Consider the following 21889-nt stretch of genomic DNA (forward strand, 5'->3'; position numbering starts at 1 on the left):
AAACAAAAATGCAGCAGTCACTAAAATCCCAAAAGTACAGCCAATACCTGTATTTTACAAGTAAAATCTAGGGCTTGGTGTAGTGTTGTTTAGTGTTTGTTTTATTGTGATTTTTGTTTGTTTGTTTGTTTTGGGCTTTTTTTGGTGTGTGTTTGTGTGTGGGGTTTTTTTTTGGTCTTTGTTTTGGTTTGGTTCAGTTTTTTGGGTTTTTTTTTTTTTTTAAATATAATTTTTGACACAAAAATGTGTTTGGATTTACCTGGAGTTTATTTATCACTCACAAACCCAGGACTTGAGTTGCACTATTCTGCTCATCAGGGCCACCTTCTCTATACAGGTATTTTGCTGGAGTCAGAGGTTAGGATGAGAAAGATTTCGCTGTGAGCAATGGAAGTGATTTGAAAATGCCTCACAACTAGATGCTGAAAGAGCACTGGTAAGAAAGGAAACAATGAAAGAGTGATATGGAAAACATTTTAAAATAGTGTATGATACAGAACAGATAATCTAGGAACATTCCTTCTGATGCACAAGAAGTGATACACAGAAAAAAAATGAAAGGTGGCAAATTAAAGCTGATAAAAGTGGATATTTAGCTGTAGCTAATGTATTATCAGGATCGAAAGTGAATTGTACAGCTATATGGATAACAAAAATGCAGAAATTTCATGGAAATAGACTAGAAGTTCAATGAATAAGAATAGCCTCAATGTAATGTACAAGAACTATGTGTTAAAAATAAACCATGAGGATATATACTCTTATGCTTTGTGATATGATAAAACTCTCCTGTTAAATTTTTATAGATAGTTTCTCTGGAAGCATGTGATTTTATAGTGCTTGCAAGAAGGTTTCCTACAGTGAGTTCAGGATAGCAAAGTTTGTCAGCTACTGTGTACTGGACAGGAAGGATGTATTATTTGATTTGCATGGCACTGAAGCAGGATACATAGTTTTGATAGGCAGAGAACATGTCAGAGATGGATTATTGTTTTTTTAAATTAACCTTAGTCTTTAAGAATAATTTACATGTGTGTGTGTGAGTTGTACGTGGGTGGTATTTAGTCATCATGTAATTCATATTAATGGAGTCTTTACATATTCTTAATTGGACATTAGTTTGAGATCACTGGGGTATGTAAGCCTAAATTTATGTAATGTAGATGAAAGTTGTAACAGATGGGAATAATGTAATTTTAATACACTTTAATGACTATGTTGACATGGGACTGGTAGCTTTTAAGTGTGTTTGAAAATTTGATAATGATTTTAAACTTTTTGCTGTGTGTGAAGCTTGTAAATGATCTGGGATCCATCACCCCAAGCAAAGAGTTGCATTTCTTTAGGATTGTAATGTATAGTGGAATGGCTACCCTGGCGTTTTGGAAAATGCAATACTGGGATTTCCTGAGTATTTACAGCATCCAGAATGTCATAAACGCATCGTATGCGAGAGGTGCCTCCACTAGGAGAGTTGTAGACAACATAGAGTGTGTTGCATGCCATGAAAGCTGCTTCAGCGTCCTTGCTGCTGCATAATGTGTCCCAAGTGTGCTCTACTGCCATGGTTATGTGGTTAATTTTAGTAATTACAATGTTCCCTCCAGTGTCTGGCTCTGCATGGATTGCCCAGAGCCCTTGCTCATCAATGGCAAGATCTATTTTTGTAGAGGGAGAAAGCTGATAGGCAGGAATCCTTCCAGCCCCTGGCAGTAGCATTTGGTCAGTTACATTTCTTTTCTGGATATTGAATTTAATTATTTCATTTAAGGAGCCATATCTGTGATAGAACAGGAAACCCTGGTATATTATATGGCCAGTTCCTTCCCAGGGAAATGGCAAAGTGACTCTGCGAGCTCTCAGTGTATGATTGCTTTCTGTGAATGTCATGATATTTGCAAATTCCCAAATGACATTATTTACAGCACCATTCAATAAATAAATCTTGGTATGCTTTTTGCCAGGATCTTTCATCCAAGAGCCATGCTTATCTCCAGTCTTCTTAACGACCTTTAGGGACTTAATACCTGCAAGCATGTGGTCACAACCTGCAAGGAAACACCCAAAGGGGAAGAAAAAAAATGAATTTTCTAGCTTCCTTTTTTGAATTACTTAGTTTCCTTTTAATTGAACTATAAGGCCAGGTCAATATACTGGCAAGGGTGTCGGCAGTGTGGCATTGGTAAGTAATGTTGAAGCTAATTTCATCAAGTATATTCAATATCTCCTGCTAAGGAAGCTATGTATTTTCGGCTACACATAGCATGTTCTCTGTTCAGTTAGACCAGTGTTGCCCAAAACTGATTCTGTTTGTGTACCTGAGAGGAGATCAAGAGCACTTAGTGATTCTCTGATCATTCTTGTCAGTTCTTTTACAAGGCTATAATTTTTACTTCAGAGAAGTTACTTTTGTTTTAGATCAACACAGTCAAATAATCAAACTTATTTCTTATTGAAGGCATATAAATTAAAATCAATTTTCCTGGTACATCTTGTGGGCAGTATTTTTGTTTCAGGAATTCTCTTATCCTCTGTTAGCCTCTTACTTTGCATTTATAATAAAGACAAATAAAAACAGATCATCAAACCAGAAAGCCAAAACACTGGGTTATTTTCCCATTCCCCTCTCTAACACCTGCAGCACAAAGGAACTAGAACAAATATATAAGATCACAAAATCGGGAATGCCTATACATTAAGGTGGTCTTTAAATGAACTGGTCTGATGTCTGTGTTATCAATTCTCATGCTAGAAGCATGGCTGGTGGAATTAGATAATAATTTACCTCACTATAGGGATAAAATTGGTACCAGCAGAGAGCCGCAGTTTTGGCTTCATTACATTTTGTGTGCACTTTGCACACATTTTTAAGACCAAAAAGCACTAAGCTTGTGGAGACTCAGGCATTTAGACTCCTAAGATCTCTATCAAGGACCGTCCCTCACAGAAGAAACTCTACTGCAAAGCATATTAACAAGTGTGTTTACCAAATGCACTAATAAATTACAAGATATGCTATTCGAAGTTTAAAGAATTGACATAAAGAAGTGCAGCCATTTTAGTAAATAGAACAGAGCCCTAAGGCAGGAAATTCTGGCAGCAGTTGAAATGGAGAAAGCAAAACCAGTCTTCCTACTTGGCCTGAAATGAACCTATTGAAGTCTGTGGCAAGATGCCAGTTGCCTGTAGAAAACAACCTTTATGTCATTTGTGTGTGCTGATACCCTCTATCCAAAGCATTTGGGTATTGCTGCTACAGCACGGATTTTTATCTTGGAAGTCCTCACTTTGGGTGCACCTTTCCTGAGCAAGCCCAAATATCTTTCTGAAAACTAGCATTTATTGATTAGATAGATTCTAAAAACTTAAAACTGTTGAATCAAAATATGTAGCCAGCTTTAGCAACATCTTCCTCTGCAGGAGAAATAACCAGATTACTATCTGAAGTCTGTAAATAGCGTCTCTCTTCTTCAGAAGATTTTTAGCCCTCCTTGGCTTTCATAACAGTTTAGAGGAAAACTGAGAGGCTGAAACATTCCCAGTGAGCAACAAGTTTACCGAATTTTTCTGCACTCTGCACAATGATACCTTCAAAGCCCACTGTTTCTTATCATACCCCAAAATGTGCAGAAGATAATTTCCCGTTTCCCTCCCGAAGCAGGATGAGGTATCGACCACTGCGTATAAAAACAGTGATTCTACATGGCTGTTGTTTTCAAGTCCGTGTGAACCTGAGCCAAAACCAGTAACAAAGTTGGACTTAAAAAAACATCTTTTGCTAGAGTTTTGAAGTGACTCAACTAGAGTTGAGGGTCTTGCCAGCTACTTAGAAATTTCTAAGTGCTGTAAAATCTACTCGGGAACTAGTTTTGCCATTGAATTCAATGGGACAAGCATCTGACTAGGAGTGAAAAAAGTAAAATTGCTATGAACTGTTGCAATAAAATTGGAAGTACTAATTTCCAATGAGGGAAAATGGAAAGTAATTTTTTCCTCTCTGAAACTCTCAGAAAGATATAATGTTCAAAATCTCCTTATCACAGGCAGTTAAAAAATACCCATTTTTTTATGACTCTCAAAAAAATGCCTCATGTTCAAAAAATCTATATATGAAAAACAGAAATCTTGATATTCAGAGCACACAATTGTGGTGTAGGATTAGAGGTTAGACACAGAAAAGGTGATTGCTCGGTTACTATCTGTTTTAATGCTCTTTTGCAGGAGAAGTTAAAGGAAAAAATGGTAAACTTATTTGTAAAATTAAATCAGTCCAATTCAATGAAATTAGAACTATATAATTGATCATGTTATAGATCTTTCACCTGGCTTTCAAAAAATTGGCAGTTTATATTTCTCATTGGATATTTTTCATTTCTTACTACTTTTGGATGAAAATAAACCAGACTACTTCAAATATATCTACAATACATAATTTACATCTATAACTCAACTTTCCTCAGTTAAGCAGACTTATAAAACTTAATTTGTTTTAAAGAAGTATACACTGTGTATATATATATATATTCTTCATAGAAAGTACCTTAACACCTAATTTTCAAATCAAAACTGAACTTTACTTGCAGCTGAGCCAGTGTGTTCTCTTGCTAAAGGACATGGAGGGGAGAGGGAAAGCAAGAGTAACAGAGGAGGACGGTAAAACGGATACGGATTGTAGAAGTATATCAAGTCTTCTTATTAACTTGTGAGTTCCCTTTTGAGTTGAGGTTTTGAGCCCTGCCCACTCCAAAAAACAAGGACTACCATTAATTCCTTGGTACAGCTGCAATACTCAGAAATGCACTGGCGTTTTTTTCTGGGACTTTGCAAGGGCATACTTTCAGAGGCTTTTTACATTACTTTATGATAAAAAGCAGCTTCCAAAGAATCAATTTGATATGCAGTAGAGTATCTGCAAAATCGAATCATACTAATCTTACTTTGTTCCCTCCCTCTCCTGTATTTATCTCTATATATTTAAGTCTACTGTTTGCACAGCCAAAACCCCGTGGAATTGTCTGTGGTATTCACATAACTTGTGAAAATCTGTTATCCCTATATCAGCATGCATACATTGGCTAGGGGGACCGGCTCATTCACATCCAAGTTTTGAAAAAGGAACTATTCTTACTTGCATTAAGCATGAGTTTAAGTTTCTTTTTTTCTTCTGCTTCTTCAAATAGCTGCTGTTTCACCAGGTCTTCATGTACTTCTATGCATGTATGAGAATCTGTGACAGATCCAAAATAGTCAATGTCCCTTTGTGCTCGTTCAATTCTTGTTAGCAAATTCTCTACTTCACTTTTAACCTCAGCCTTATAATTGTTCAGTCCTGCAAGGCGCAACAGTACCATCTTTGAAAAGTCTCGGAATTCTTCCACGTAATCCAGTATGTCTTGGTTGCATTTTTCCAGCCTCTTCTTGAGTTAGAACACAGGAAGAAAATACATGGATATACATCTATATTCTGTATAGATTACAACCTCATTCATGTTTACTTTAAAAATTGTGCTGTTCCCTCTGGTCCCACTGCCCCCCATCTATTTCAAATTGACAGTCTCTTGCTGTATATCTATGTGAAGAGGACATATTAGACTGGCACTAGCATTCACAGTTCTGGACAAAAGTACACTTCTTTTTCTTGATCTGGTTACTGACAGCCAGATACTTCATTTTACTGCCTGAAGGGGGAAAGTGCTCTGGTGGAAACAGCTGGTGATACTTAAGGGCACATGATTTCTGATTACTTGCTTTCCAGAAACTTTTCTGAACTCCTCCTGTAGGACCACTGGTCTCAAAAGGTTTTCTACAGGAAGTCTACAAATGTGAACATTTTGCATAAGCACACCTCTTCTGACCAAGACAATATCTACTGTGGTTATTTTTCATCCATTTAAAATGGAAAATAGAAATACTGATGTTTCTATGTTTGAGGAGTTTTGTTGTTGTTGGTTTGTTTGGTTTTTTGTTTTCCAAATTGTCGACTGTATTTGGAAAAGAATACAGATATTTATTTATAACTAGATTCAAATTATAAACATTGTTAAAGGTGAGGAAAGTGATTTCTCTGCTGTAATGCAGCTGCTTCTTTAAATATCATAGGTGGCCTGAAAATAGAAGCCCAACTACCACTTTGGGAAATGGACCCAACATTTGAGCCTAAGTACACAATTACAGTAGATCTGACTGCCAGATTGGGTGTTTTATGCACAGATTTCAAGTATTTTGTTCTGAGGTGGTGTTTGGTGAATGTCTGGGTTTACCGGATGATTAGTGTAGTATGCATATGTTCCTTGTAAACTTGGTGGTGGTGGCTTTTTGTTTGTTTTGCGAGGTGTGGTTTTTGTGTGGGTCTCCTCCCTCCCCCATTTACATGTGACCATAAGCCCCCAGGAAGCTGTTTAAGTACTCTCTACAAAAAATTTCTTTTAAATGTTTTCAAGTGTGGCACTAAATGCCACAGGTGGACTTGCATAATTTTTAACATGTGCCAAATTAATGGAAATTATCATGTAAAGTTATTCCTATGGTGATTAATAAAATTTAAATCTCAGTCTACACAATGGGAACAGAATACCAGGCTAATTCCTTAGTTCTTTCTGTGTTGCACAGTTAAGACCAGTGAAACCTTTGTACCAAAAGGGAATGCGAGATCAGACAAGTTAAAGCTTCTCTAAAGTCTGTCAATGCAAGCCAGGAGGCAAGGACATGTTAATGATTTAAGATAACCTATCTATGATTACAGCATGCCAATACTGAAAAGGTATTTTGCAGTACTGGTAGTTTTTCACTGCAGAAAAAGCAGCATGTACTGGTGCCTTTATATTATTTAATGAAAGCTGTAAGGGGATTATTTCAACTCCCAGTTAAAGTGCAGATACCCTGCTAGTTTACACAAATGTGTCTTAAACTGCCCTTCCAGGTAGGTTCATCTGTATATAGAAAAAATACCTGATAAATGTTTATCTCCTTGTTAATACTTGACAGCCCTTCTACTGGTGAAAATATAGTTATACTGTTCCCTAGGATTGACTGGATTTAGCTAAATTTATGTAATAAAAAAATCAAGTGATAACAGAACAAAAATATAACATTCTGAAATTATATGCTGGAATATATAATGAAGTGATAATTAGGAATCACTGTAGGTAAAGGTTTAGCTACAATTCTACTTATTTATTTGAAAAAGCTGGAAATTTATCTTCCTGACATTGTTTAGCATACAAACTGCTCTGTGTTCACACCCAGAGAAGAACACTCATACATTTTGACACCCCTTTGCAGTCAGGCAGTACAGACTGGGACAGACAGCACATACCTCTAGAGACAGGAGACGCCGGTCAATGTAGTTCATCAGTGCTGCATCTTGCATCATATATTGTGCTGCTCCCATGATGCTTGCGAGTAATGGAACTAATAAAAATTGGAGTTGTAAGGCTACCATTGTTTCATAAAATTTTGAAGCAAAAAAGTAGTGAATTAATTGTGTATGTGTGTGTGTGAAAGGCGATCCCAAACACCACTGCCAGCTCAGGTTTAAATGAAATTGAATAGTTGTCTGGTGCTGTGATGTGAAAAAGTCTTTCTAATACTTACTAAAAAGTTTATAAAACTGCGGCTGCAAGTATTAGAAAGACTTAAAATGGCTGGTGCAGTTTATCATTAAAAAAATAAAGTTTTGGAAGAGGAACTGGATGTGTTTATTTCTAGAAGCCAGATGACTGCTTTCCCGTTTGTGATCCTCTGATCAGTCCCAGATGTTCAGTACTGAGTCACATAAAGCCTGTAGGCCAAATTTTATTTAGTACAAATAAAAATACTTTATTTTCCCTCTTTTCTCCTCCCATCTGCTTTCCCATGTGACCAGTGTGTACTTGGTATAAGCCAGCATAGATGGAAAGTCAGTAGAGCACTGGTTGTTTTTTCACAGGAAGATACGATGCATAATGGTCTGTAGCTATTTCAATAACTACAGTTGTTACTGTGAAACAGTCTAAAGCAATTGTTTTCACTTCCAGTATTCAGCCTATTTACAATAGGACTGAAAATCATAGATAAAGTTATTTAAAAAAATAATCTTCTTCCTTCCTCTCTTCTCTTGCCAGTACTTTCCTATCTATTAGTAAAATCAATATCTTTGACACAGTTCTGTGTCAACTAAATGGAGGCCTTGATAGGTCTCTTCTTTCAGAATACTAATTCTACTTAAGATGACTTAAAAATTAATTATAATTAACTTACATGAGTCTGTTGCATTTGAGGCAATTTTTATTTATTATTTTTCATCATTTCCACGACTGAATGCCATGTCTGGGAAAATACGTGGCCATGCTAACATTGCATTTGCTAGGAAGCCACGTATTAAGATGTTAGAAAGCTCCCTTTGTGTCTGAAGCCAAGCTGGATGTTTCTATTTCCCTTTCTCAGAATTCTCCACCTCTTCACTCCCCACCCCCCCGCCCTATTTTCTTTCTGTACAATTTTTTTCCCCTTCACATTTACACAGCTTTCGTTTTCTTTCCAACTGCCTTGTGTGTAAGTTTGTGACTTGGGACAGAATTCATGCAAACGTGTCACAGCAGGCAGGTTGTTACCTCCATTTGCTTGATTGTTGTGAGGTGCAGTTATGCATGATCTAGAGGCAAATCTCACAGAGATGCATGGATAAGTAATTTTTTCTTTTAATGTTACTTTATCCTAAGAGGAATAAACAATTTGCCAGCTCCTACTTACAGGTAAATCAGTGCTGCACAGAGAGGCTAATACCCAGTTCTCCACTCCAGTGTCATTTCACTTTGCTCCAGAACTCCTGCCTGGGAGGATGGAAAGCTTGTGTGCTTGGAACCTTGAAGGGTCATGCACCGAGAACAGACGCCCTAGGAAGTGTGTGGTCTTCCTTGATTAAGTCCTATCGAACATCTTGACATAGTGCTTTGTCTTCTTTCCCGCAAAATAATCAGCTTCAGCACTGGGGAAGGACACAGAAAAATGATCTTTTTTCTAACCTTCTAGGTGAGCCTGGAATTCTTCAGAGTTGTTCTCTGAGTTTAGTACGTCTATCACAACAATCTAAGGCAATGATCAGGAGATGAAGACTGGGATTCCGTAGGTTAATTTCTTCATTTAGTGATGGAAGAAATCAAACATCTATATAAAACAAAATCTATCATGTTTTGCCTGCAGTTTGGAACATGCTTGACTCAAGTTATGTCTATAAGCTCTATTTTAAGGTAATATGAAGAAGTATCTTAACTTTATGACTTTGAATTTTCTTTTTCATTGAAGTCTGCAGTCTGGGTTTCCCTCTAAAATTAGGTCTCTTTGGAGACTTTTATTGGATTATGTCAGAGTATCAGTCATAGCAGAACTCCTTATGGAAAGTTTTTCCTCAGAAAGGGTGTTACAGGGTGTGTCTGAATTTTTGAATAATCACAGACAATTGTTTAGACTTCACTTGGTGAACACTACCAATTATCAGTTTCAGAGCAACCTTATTTCTGTTTGAATCCAGACCACCTAAGCAGATAAAATACCCTAAGCAAAATATTACAAACTCACTATCAAGGAAGTATACTTAAAATGTATAATATAGATATATAATTTACTTCACTATCAAGGAAGTATACTTAAAATGTATAATATAGATATATAATTTACTTCCTTCATCTTAAAACAGGGGCAAATCATCTACAAAGCAAAATATCTTGAACTGCTAAACATCCTATATTAGCATAAGCATACTGTATAAGAAACTGGATTTTGTAGTGTTACTCCATCATTTCTCAGAATTGCCAGCAGCTGAAAGACCGGAAGCTTCCAAGGATTTCTTTTAGTGAGACATTCTCAGGCTTATTAAATCATAATCTCATTGTAAATGGCAGTGATGACCATGTCAGAAGCAGTATTCTGGGAGAGCACGCTATAGCATCTGCTTAAGGACAGAGCTTGCTTTTTTTTTCCCCCTTTCTCTTCTTGTTATATATTTTCCAGCTCTGTTTTTCGGCTACATATTAGCTGTATCTGTAATAAATAAATATATACGTATATTTATTTAAAATTTGAAGCAGGTTTGCTTGACATACCTGGGAAGACATTGGTCTTGGTGCACGGAATGTTACACACTAACAGAGCAGAAAGATCATTCTTATCTCAAGGAACATCTTTTCTCTTGTGAGCTACTCCTGGAACAGATTTCGTATTACTGTCTTGATTTGAAGACAAACCTCTAAAAGGAAACAAGTATGTTGATGTAAGAGTATATGCTTTTTCATTGTTCTTATCTTTCTCTCTCTGGGTAAGATGGTATTCTTTTCTTGTCAATGCGGCTGCTTTGCTGCACTTATTCCACCTTTCTACCATTTGGTGTCTCTGTTTTGACAGCTGTTTGAGGTTTCCAAATAAAAAAATAGACATTTTCAGCTCCTTGTCTGGGTTTGTGGTTTTGATTTCAGATGCTAGAGGAATTTTCTCTGTTTTAAAATTGATGTTGACGTTAATTCAGAGTGGATACTAGATTTGGGGAAGAAACAACGTTTCTTCAAGGTGTTATTTTACTCTTATACCAGTGCATGCTATGTTTTGTTAGCCTTTTTTAAGTCAGTTTCTGGCGTTTCAGTTGGTAAAATCAGAGCAGTGCCACGGTGAGTCAGGCTCTCTGCAGTAATTTGCAGCACTCTGTCGTACCTGCAAACCTTGTTACAGTGAAGGGGAACTTGCGTAAATTCTAAGCTCATTTCTTCACAGAAACTCATTTCTCCACTGCACTCGTGATGGAGAGATCTTATCTATCATGAGACAGGACCTCAGCCATGGACACCTTGAGCTTGCTATTCAAGGTACATCCCTGCCTTGTCTGAGATGAGTCTGATTTGTATTAGATCTCCAGCAGTTCCAGATGACTGTTGTAGCTTGCTGTTCAAGGTCTTCCTCAGTTCTTTGACTTACCTCCAGTCCCATTGTGGCTTCATGTAGACATGCCTTAGTTCCTCACAGGAATCACGGGACATGTTTGTTGTTCCACCAGACACATAAACCACGTGTCATTGCTGGGTCTGTCCACACTTGTGACTCTATTAGACTCCCAATGTGCTCTGTAAACCCAGCCTACCACTGTTCTTTCTGGGCTTTGAAACATCCCTGACTCCCAGGCTCCTTCACTCTTCTTCCTTTGCTTTTGCTGAGCAACAGATGCTCTGCTAATGCCATGCCCTAGGCTATTACAACCCTGAGAAATGTGGGAAGCCCACACTCCTGTCTCTCAGATCTAAGTAATACACATATACATCAGATTTTACTCCTGAAGTCCAGACTGTCTTAAAACAGGGTTCATTATGTTTTTCATCTTTAGTTAAGCTAAAGCAATATATAAATAATATAATATAAAGCAATAACAGATAGAAGAAAAGAAAACATCAGAGACATAGTCTGATTTACAGCTTTCTACGTTACTGACTTTATACACACGTGCATTAGAGTAACTGCTGTTCAGCCTGACGCATCGGTGATACATCAATGCACGTGTGCCTTGAGGTTTGGCAACTCATGATCATTAATCAAATGTGTTATAAGCAAAACAAGAGGAAAAGAGATAACTATCTGAAATAATGGGATTTTGTTTGTGATTGCAATTCTGTTTATTTTATGGTTGCCTAATTTTGTAGGTTTTGGCGGTGATGAATCCTAATGATGTTTTATACTAATAATATACAGTGTATCATTGTTTTCTTGTGTATTTTCTGATTTTGTTCAGACTTGGGTCTACAGAATTAAGTTCCTTGTTAGTACTGGCTGCTACCTGATGAGACTGTCTGATCTGTGAGGTTAGAAAAGATTTTTATCATAGTGGGAAATCAACACTTATATCAAATTCTGCTTTTTTAAAAAACAAAACAAAACACTTTCACTTTTATCTCTTATTCACATTTCTGTGAAAAAGACAAACATATGAAATCCAATTAAAGTCCTTATGTGCTTTTCAGCTATAAGAATAGTGTTGAGAGTGATACCGATAAGGGATGTAATACACTGTGATAAAAAGGAGACTTTGCTGAATTTTGGGATTCAGACAGAGGCTTCCACTAGGCGGCTCTCAAGTCCTTATCATCGAAAGGCAAACTTTACTGAAACACACAGTTTCCAAACCCTCCAAATGACATAAAACATACAGAAGGAAGCATGGCTCAGGTAGTCCAAAATGATAGGGAGACACATGAGTGGAAAGCTCTTCATAAGCCAGATGCTGGTGGGCTTTAGCCATCTGCCGCTGCAGTGACAAATATTAGGGGTCTGTGCCTTCCAAAATGGTGAAAGCCAGGCCTCTCTTCCTGATATCAGCAGGGACTCAGGATGTCCAGTACCTGCACAAAAAACCAATAATCTCTTGAGGACTGGCTCTAAAAATTGAGTCACAAAGGTACAAAGTTCGAGCTTAACTTAAACCTGGGTAAAAAACCCCTGAGAAACGGCTTCTAGATTTTCATAGAATGGTGTGGATTGGAAGTGACCACCAAAAGATCATCTAGTCTACCCCCCCTGTCATGACTAGGAGCATCTTCAACCAGACAAGGTTGCTCAGAGCCCTGTCCAGCCTGGCCTTGAATGTTTCCAGGGATGGGGCATTGACCACCTCTCTGGGCAACCTGGGCCAGTGTTTCACCCTCACTGTAAAAAGTTTCTTCCTTATATCTACTCTGAATCTCCCGTCTTTTAGTTTAAAACCTGTCGCTACAGGCCCTACTAAAAAGTCCTTCCCCAATTCTCTTACAAGCCCTCTTTAAGTATTGAAATAGTCCTCAGAACCTCATCTGGACACAGATCATGAAATAGTCTGCCATAAAATCAACCATGTGTAATTATTTTGAATGGTCTGTTCGTTTGTTTGTTGTAAAACTCAGACTTACATGTTCCGTTGATCAAAGACAATTCCCTATACCTTGAAGCTTAAATTTGTATAACCCTGAAGCTAAACAAACTTTGAATTGTACAATTTGAAACCTTTTCACAGGAGTATAGTAGTCAAAATGACTTTGTTTTAAATTCAGAGAATTGACAGGAAATTCCTATGACAATTTCCCAGCTCAGTTCAGTTGACAATGCCGATTGTGGTTTTTTTGGTTTTATTTATTTTTGAAGCAGATGTTTTAGGTGTGATGCATGACTTCCGTTTATTAAATACCATATTACAGCTTACCAGGGTGAAAACCTGAAAAGATTTTTATTTCAATTTTAAATGTTCATGATGATATGTTTTACTTTTTTTTTTGGGGGGGGGGGGTGGGATGAGGGGTGGTAAACACTGATGTTATAACATTTTGTCATATTTCAGTGTTGTTTCATTTATTGTTGCATTGAAAAGATGAATTCATGTCCTGTGTACCTACGTGTTGCAAAGAAAAGGGATCTGTAGGTACCTGGCAAAGCTGTTACACTTATTAAATAACTTTCCCTTTGAGATGACTAGATGTCACTAACTGGTAGAAAAAATATATTTACAGATAATGAATAATGCACACTTTTGTAGTTCATTGGCAGATATGAAGAGTTTGTAACAGGATGATGTGCTCTGAGACCACAGCACTGAATTCAGGACTCTTCAGTTATATTGTTTAAGACTAAAACTCTGAGCCTACCTTAAATTTCCAAGTGCTCACTGATGACATGTTCAGAGATTATGGTGATAGCTACTTTACCAGAAACTTGAGCTGAATAGAATGGAGCCGTGCTAGCAAGTGTCTAATTAAATCTACCCAAAACCTAGAAGATAGGAAAATGTCTATGAACTGGGGGAAGTAGGACAGAAAAGGCCCTGAAGGGGCCATGTGGAACTTGATGAGGATGGTTGAGATTTGTTGTGCTCTCTTTTTCATGTTACCAATAAAAATGAGTCCTAAAAAGGAAGAGAGACAAAGCTCAAACTCAAAAGCCGTGCTTAAAAATGAGGACTGTTTTTTAATAACTTTAAAAATAAAGATCAGAATATGATTAAAGGAGAAAATATCTGTGATTATCTTTCTTGCTATTTATATCTGTGTGCTGTCAGCTGAATCCTGGTCTCCAGGTAAGATTAATGAGGCCTAGTGTGTTCTCAGATTTCTACACAGGAGTCTTGAGAGTTCTGCTTCTGGAAAATGGCTTAAATTTTTACACTGTTCAAGCATACTTCTTTGGATGAATTCAAAACTAAGAATTGCATTCAGGAATTGAGGCAAGGGCTCATACTCTGACTTCAAATGGAAATCCACAGGTATAGATTTCTGTCTCTAATGTGGTGTGAAAAATAAATTTCATCACTTCAGTCTTTTTCATTTCTGATTTTTATTTCTGGCAACATACTTATCATCTTAAAATTGTTCCTGATGCATGTCGGAGAGTCTAAGCAAAATAAAATCTTAGTAATTATGGTGTAAAGCAGGGCGATCTGAGCTAATAAGTACATGAAGGTACATAATAGGAGAACATGTTTATTTGAGGCACATTAATCTGAGCATTAGTTCAGAGAAATCTCCTGACAGACAAGCCCCAGGTCAGGAGAGGGCGGATCAGGTGGGCCTGCAGAGCAGTCAGCTGTACAGCTTTTAAAACTGGCATTTTTCAGAGCACCATCATGTCAAGACACTTTCCTATTTTCATTTTATGTCGGTTTCATATTATGCTGCACCCAGTCTCTGAAAATGAATGCAAAAAATCAGGCATTCACTAAAGTCTCCAGATTAGAAATAGTATCTTCCAAGCCAACAGAGAGTGAACTCTAAGCATGACATATATGCAAGAAATGGTTTTTGTGGCCTTTATTCTCTTGCTAAGGTTACAGCTATCACATCTGAAAGCCAGCATATCAGATGAAGTGGCCCTAGTGCCAGTTCATGATGAATAATAAAGCACATGCACAATGCCTATTGAAAAGGACATAAACATGTTAAGCTCTCATGAATAATAGATAACCATTTCTTTAATTCTTCTTTGAAGTCAGCCTGTTGTTTAGCAGTGGTATCATTGTTATACTCAATCTATTCTCAAGCTTTGTTATATCACTGAAATTAATTATCTCCACACAGGAAAAAGGTCACATATATCTGTGCACAGCATATAACATTCTGCAAGTGGATTTGATCTGTTCCCTTTGACCTGTCAGGGCTCAGTACATGCTGAATTTATATGGTTTGAAATGTGAGTTTCTGCTCAAGACAATTCAGTCTTGTCATAAAAATATGCAACCAATAGAATCTTCTGTTAGGAAAAAAGCAGAACACTTGTCTTAAGAAGAAAGCTGAAAAGGACTGAACCCATTCGGTAATGCATAATATGTGGTAAAATTTTCCATCTCTCTAGCCCTCAGTTGGTCAGGCAATCAGAAACTGTTTCTATTAACTGATTAAAATAGAAATTCAGTGCCACCATCATGGCCTTTTACTGGGTTGTGGGGAGGAAAAAAAAAGCTGTTCTGCCCTGCAAGCTATCCAGCCTGGCTCTGTTTGTTTCTGTGAGTAGATAGGGCATGACTAACTCGTCCATATGTTCAAACATAAAATTCCTGCTGTGCTTCTCTGCAACAGAGGGCAAGCAGCATCTGTACATAAGGGATATTTTTTCTGCACTTGAATCAGTGTAGTCCTCCAACAGGATATTTATTCCTGACACTTGGGAGCTAGCACACTGCTGCATATTTTAGGCCTGCTGGTATAATAGCAAGATATTCCCTTTTCTACACGATACGTGATTATTGCATCCGAATGCTCTACCGCAAACTCACTCTGCCCTGTTCACTTCTACCTCTGGCAGAAGATTGTACAGTCTCTGCAGTATTGTCATTGTACTTGGCCCATGACCACGGTTGGGTTAATTTTGAGAATCATCTGGGCTAAGCAATCACTGCAGTCATTCTCGAATGCTGTGCTGCCTTGGCAGAGTTGGGGGGAAAATTTGTGGATCCTCCTGTGGACTGTGTTAGTGTTCATACATCGATGATTGTTAGGTATATTCTTTCAGATCCTTTGACAAAATGATCTCTGTATGTCTGCTTGAAAGGTGATTTAAAAAGATGTTACTGCCTGGCACGGTATAATTATAAGGAACAAATTAGACCTGGCCACTAGCATCTTTTTTGTGACTTTCTTCCTGGTCTTTATTACAAGGTAATTCCTGGTCTGCCAAACTCTTAAGTACATTTGTCATTTACTGATGTCACACAGAATGAAATGACATAGGGTGTATGAAAAATCCTATGGCATGTTTCTGCAGAGACAGTTTTCTTTTATTGGAACTCCCTCTTAGGGAAACACTGTAAGTTTTGTCCGTGTTTGACATGTGCCAAGTATTAGAAAGTATAGACAGCTTTGTAATCTGTTTTGAATGATATCTTTGTGTACTCCCATTTGTTACATGTATTATTCTTAGCTCCTGAGGGCCAAAGTTGTTACACAGCTGAGGATGTTAATTATAGATTAGGATCTCAAACTGCTTTTTCCTACCTCCATGCAGGACCACATATTTCCTTCTTGTGTTTATGTTTCACACAGGGAACACAAATAATCAGCTTTAGCTGGCTTCTCTCTCTAATTACTCTTCCTTTTTCTTTCTTCTTTATTTTTTTTTCTTTCATGTAATGACAGTTTTACAAATACAGCAACAGTTTTTCAAAACAACTGAATCATGTTTGACCCATTTGTTTGTTTGTTTTCCTCCATGTGTTTGAAGTATCTATACCTAGTATACAGATAGCAGACAACATGGACCAACTAGAAAGTGATGTTGATACAGGAATTGTTGCTTTACTAACCTGTTGGAAGCTGATGAGCTCTTCTTTCTAGTGCTAGGCACTTCCAAAGCTATATCTATATAATGATTTTAACTCAAGTATCAGGTGAATGAATATAATACATGTGGAAAAATATATAGGATAAGCATTAGCTCCTTATTGGACCTTTACCAAACAAATACAGTTGTACATAATCTTACAAACAAACAAAATGCTAGATACTTTAATGTGAATCGTAAGAAGGCAATGCAAGAAGATCTGGCAGCCCAGTTAACACATCTGTAGCCCTACCACATAACAGGCTTAAAACTGCAAACACACTGCTTTTTTGTAGAGAAACCAGGTGCTGCCACTGGAAAATGTCTCAGTTTAACATCTATGGCCACAAGTTCAAACCTGTGCCCTCTGTATATTGTAATGCAAGCAGATAATTCTGCCAAGTGTAGAAAAACAGGAACATGAGCCAGTGATTGTCAGCAGTTAAGCAGAATGACAGCAAATTCTTGCATGTGCAGCCAAGGGACATCAAGTTGGTGGTGGTTGTTCACGCTGCATGTGTGACCCAATTGTGAGATCTAAGCTTTGGCTCAGCAATGGTCCTGACCTTCAGCAGCTGTTTCAGTTTAGGATGGGCAGGTACTTGTCTCAGGAGGGAAATAACAGACACTGGACCTGTATCTGTGGCCTCTCAGTTGCTATTGACAATGGATTTCATTGTTTCTCTTTTGTTCTACTCAGTGTACAGCCAAAGAGACTGAAACCATCCACAAATTTGGCTTTGAAATGGAAACAGGAACAGCTTATGATAGCATGTAGGGGCAGGAATTAAAAACACTGCCTCTTAAAACCCATTCACTGCATAGAAACTTGAAAGCCTGTTGAGTTTGTGGCGCTGGCTCTCTTCTGAGCAAACAATACTGCGAAGCCATGGGCACAGTAAGCATAGCTGCTGAAGTAGGCTGTGAGTTAGGGTACAAACCTGGTCTCAAATCTAGATTAAGTAAGAATATGGATAACCCCAGTTATTTTAAATGGGGATATGCACACCTGTAAACTGTCTGGAGCTGGTATGATAGCTATTGGGGACAGTATGATATCAACAGAGAGAGCTCTTGGATAAAACTAGTTGACTAGTTAGAGGTGTTTACAGATCCAGCTGTACACTTTGTAACATGGAGAGTGGCTCCAGCTGGATGGGCTGGCAAAAGTGAACACTAAATAATTTCCTTCGTCTTGAAGCTGCTATTGACTGAAATGAGTTGAAACCAATTTTCCATTCTCCTTCTAAACGTTACCTGGTTGCTTGGCATTACTATGCAGTTGTTATGTTTTTCACAGTTACTGCATTTCAGTTATAAACATGATAGGTAAAATACACTTTGGATGAAAGATGCCATGGACCACTGAGTGCTGTTACGGGACTTGTTTCCAAAGTAGTTATTGGGAATGCAATTGTACACCTGAGAGTCTTTTTTACCTACCTAATTACCTAGTGTTTCTGTCTACAACTGAGCTAATAAACTTTAAAGCCATGCAAAGATTTTATAATGCTACTGATACAAACAGAACATTTACCTTTATTCTTACTGCTCAAAAGCTTCACAAGCTGTGCTAACCCAATTTTTTTTTTCAATGAACATCATCCCATGAGAAATTTCAAATCTCCTACAATCTAGTTGAATGTAGGCAAGATGGAAGAGGCACATGGAAAAATCAGTTTGCCCAGCAGGATTTTTGCACAGACTAATTCTTAGAGAAGATTTTTAATTTACTCCAAAACACCTAGGGTGATTCCTTTGGGTAGCAATTGCCAATTTATGCTCAATGAGAAACACAGTTTCCACAACTACCTGATTAGTATGATATACTTCTTTTCTCTACAGCAGTATCCTTGATACTATAGAATAGCTGTAAACCACCTCTTTTTCCAGATTGTGACATATGGCTGTTGGTTGGCTGCTGTAATTCTTCTGATAGTATCAGGTGGGGTTTCTGTAGAGCAGCATTTGGGGTGGGGGAAAGTTCTGCAACCTCATAGTCGAGTTTACAGTCAAGCATGAAATGACAATGGAATTCTGTTGACTTAAGCAGAGCATTGCAGATTGCAAGAGTTAACCTGTGATTTGTTATTCAGAAAATATGGTTCTATATCATAAATGTATGTACATGATTGATCTCTGGTTTGAACTGTTCACATGCATGTGGAAAAAACTTCGCTAAGTGGTTCAATGTAGAGCAACGTGCAGATAGTTTGTGCTGGATTTGGAACCTTAGGGTAAGCAACCCTTGCATGGAATTGTATTTATAAGGAACTGTCTGAAGTTAGGAAACATTCCTAAGGTGATAAAGTATTCTCCAGAAGTCTATAGAAGTGGTGACTAAATTTGGGTTTATTTACATGGATTCTATCCCGCCACTATTTTTTCAGGACTAGTGTCCTTTCTCCAGTCCTTTAGGATCTTGAGAACCAAGTTAAGGAACTTGTGCAAAGTTGCCAAGGTTTCAATCGTCCACTTACTTTCGTATTCACATAACGTGTTCATGAGAATGATGCAGCTAGAAATTGTATGGGAAAGAGTGTTGATGACTATGAACTATATCATTATGCCAATGTATTGACATTGTAGAAGTAACTTTTTTATCCAAAAGCAGCAATTATTATTTTTTTTATTTTTTTCTGAATAGTATCCAAATACAAAATGATTTTTCAATTGAATTTTAAAAGCCTCTTTATGAAATTTATGCTTACCTGTTTTGGAATATCCTGGTGCTTCACATGTTCTGATTTCTTTTTTTCTTCCTTTTTTCTTCCCTTTCATAGCTGCTTGTAATATTAACTATATACTCATAAATAAAAAACCAGCTCTCTTGCCTGAAGGAAGTTTATTGTGTGTTTGTAAAAGATTGGTTCAGGGAGTTGAATTCCACTGGACCACACACACTTGCAGGAGCAGTCATAAATTTTGCAATCGCAAGCATGGTTAAATCTTTTATTTATAAGTTAATGTACTTTTTATACTGTCAGAAAATAGTGAGCAGAATGTACTTCTGGTGCATCTGTCTTAATGTCAGGAATGTCTGCCAGTTCACAATTTTCAAACAAATAGTTTGTTGTAATCTCAAACATCAGTCTTCAGCGTGAACTCTTGGGTACTAAATTAAACAAACGGAAGCCCTGTCTTGCTATAAATAGAAACCAAACATGTTTTGATGAATTAATCTTAAAAGAACCTTAATTGTATGCAAAATATTGTGGAGAAAATATAAATTGTGAAGGTCTATTTAATTACAACTGGCAAACAGAGGGAGATGGACAGATTGTGGCTTTTAATTCTCAGCATTGCCTATGGAGGCTAAGGAATCTCACTTCTCTCAGAGCTGATTATAATACATGTGATGTAGCACTGCCATCTCGGAGATTTCTGAAAGATGTGCATTTTGCAGTAAAATTGGAACAAAAAAGACTAAATTTGGACATAGGTCTGTGTTCTGTGTTTTTTTTAAACTCCATCTGCTTGGCCTGTGTGCATATGTATATACACACTAATTAATTTAGAAGGAAGCTTTGTGTGTTTGAAAGCTTGCTTGTTTTTTTCCACCTGCATCACTTGATCTAATAAAAGGCATTACATCTCCCAGTAAATCTTGCTTGGCTTATATCCTTAGGTTAGTGTAGCTACAGTAACGTTAGTTAATTTGCCAGCTTTTGCACATATATTGCAGCCAGGTTGTGGAGAAGCATAGCATCAGATAGACAGAATTTGATACATTAGGTGATCGCCTGCATGCTAGTATTTAGATTATTTTTAGTCTGAGTCCTGTAAAGGGTTGGCAGCCTGGACAGAGCAGGAATAGCTGGGGGAGCTGCACAGAACTGATGAGTAGGAAGGCTACTTGTTTATTCCTTAGCAAAGAAATGTGCAGTTTTGCAATTTCATTTTGCATTCTGCACATAAAACAATCAAATTCTAAAAAGCTGTCTCTTCACAGCTTTCTGCATTGAGTAGTTTTAAAATTATTAATTAATAGAATAGGAAATGTTTCTGGAATGCTTAATCTGAATAATAAATAAGCAGAATGATTTACTACTCACTCTTTGCTAAACACAGTCTCAACAATTTCAGTTAAAAGCTACATTCTGCTACTGTTCAGTGAAGACTGCATTATATGATGTTTTGACAATAGAAATTACTAGCAGGAAATTCAAAAGGCATTCAGTAGCTCCATTTTTATATTACATACAATTTATTGTTTTACTAATAACCTTTATAGTGAAACAAAATAGAATTCTATGCAGGTATTAGGCTTAATGTCCCTGGAGACAAAGACAGAACTGAATTTAATTGTTTGCTTTCATATATAACGATATTTATATTATTAATTCCTTACTGGCTGAAGTGAGGGATACCAAATCTTGTCCAAGATTTTTAGAATTTAAATGAAGTTAACAGCACAGGATGGAATCAGTGATACAATAACCAAGCAGTAACTGGCTTTGACAGAGCTGTTTTCCAGATTTATAGGAATGCAGTAATCTTTTGCACTGTTTTGCTTCTTCTTTTTTTTTTTTTTTTTAATTTAATGTATTATCAGGGAATATGGATATAAGATATAGAAACCAGACAGCAGTCACAGCCGTGAAACAACCGAACAATAGAGAAAAGATCGTGTTGGCTTTCTCTGGGCTGAATGCCTAATTTCTCTTCTTTATCATGGCTTTGTTTTGGCTTTGCTGCACAGTTGATTATCACAGCAATCTCTACGCCATGCACCAGCATGGCCCATCTTTTCTAGTCTGGGAACTGGACCTTGTTCTGGGCTCCAGGCATGGGCTACACCGTAACCTTTTGGGGCTGAGCACTTGTTCATGGGCTGCCCCTCTACCTTCTTCTATCCAGCCTCATCTGCTGCCTCCTTGGAGATGGAGCCAGGTCAGGCTGCCCTATGGACACTCTTGGCTGCCAGCTGGACCAGCCTGCTCTATCAAAGTGGTTCCATGTATGAACTTAGATTACTAAAAGAATGTTCCTCTGCTGCTGACCCAGGAAGAACAGCCGCTTTCTTCTCTTGCTTTTTGATCTCCAAACTACTTTCTGTTTGCTTTCATTACTCAGGGAATGCCATAGACAAATCAGAGTA

At 37.5% G+C, this 21889-nt stretch overlaps 1 protein-coding gene across 1 annotated transcript; it reads right to left on the minus strand.

The window, feature by feature from the left end:
- Positions 1–1269: 1269 nt before the first annotated feature.
- Positions 1270–7441, minus strand: OLFML1 (olfactomedin like 1; the record flags this gene model as incomplete). Its single annotated transcript, XM_080345690.1, has 3 exons — positions 1270–2048; positions 5129–5417; positions 7316–7441. The coding sequence occupies 3 exons, from the start codon at positions 7439–7441 to the stop codon at positions 1270–1272; spliced, it is 1194 nt and encodes a 397-aa protein (XP_080201816.1).
- Between the last annotated feature and the right edge of the window lie 14448 nt (positions 7442–21889).

The sequence above is a fragment of the Nesoenas mayeri genome, assembly GCF_963082525.1.
Source record: "Nesoenas mayeri genome assembly, chromosome: 5".
Taxonomy (NCBI): Eukaryota; Metazoa; Chordata; class Aves; order Columbiformes; family Columbidae; genus Nesoenas; species Nesoenas mayeri.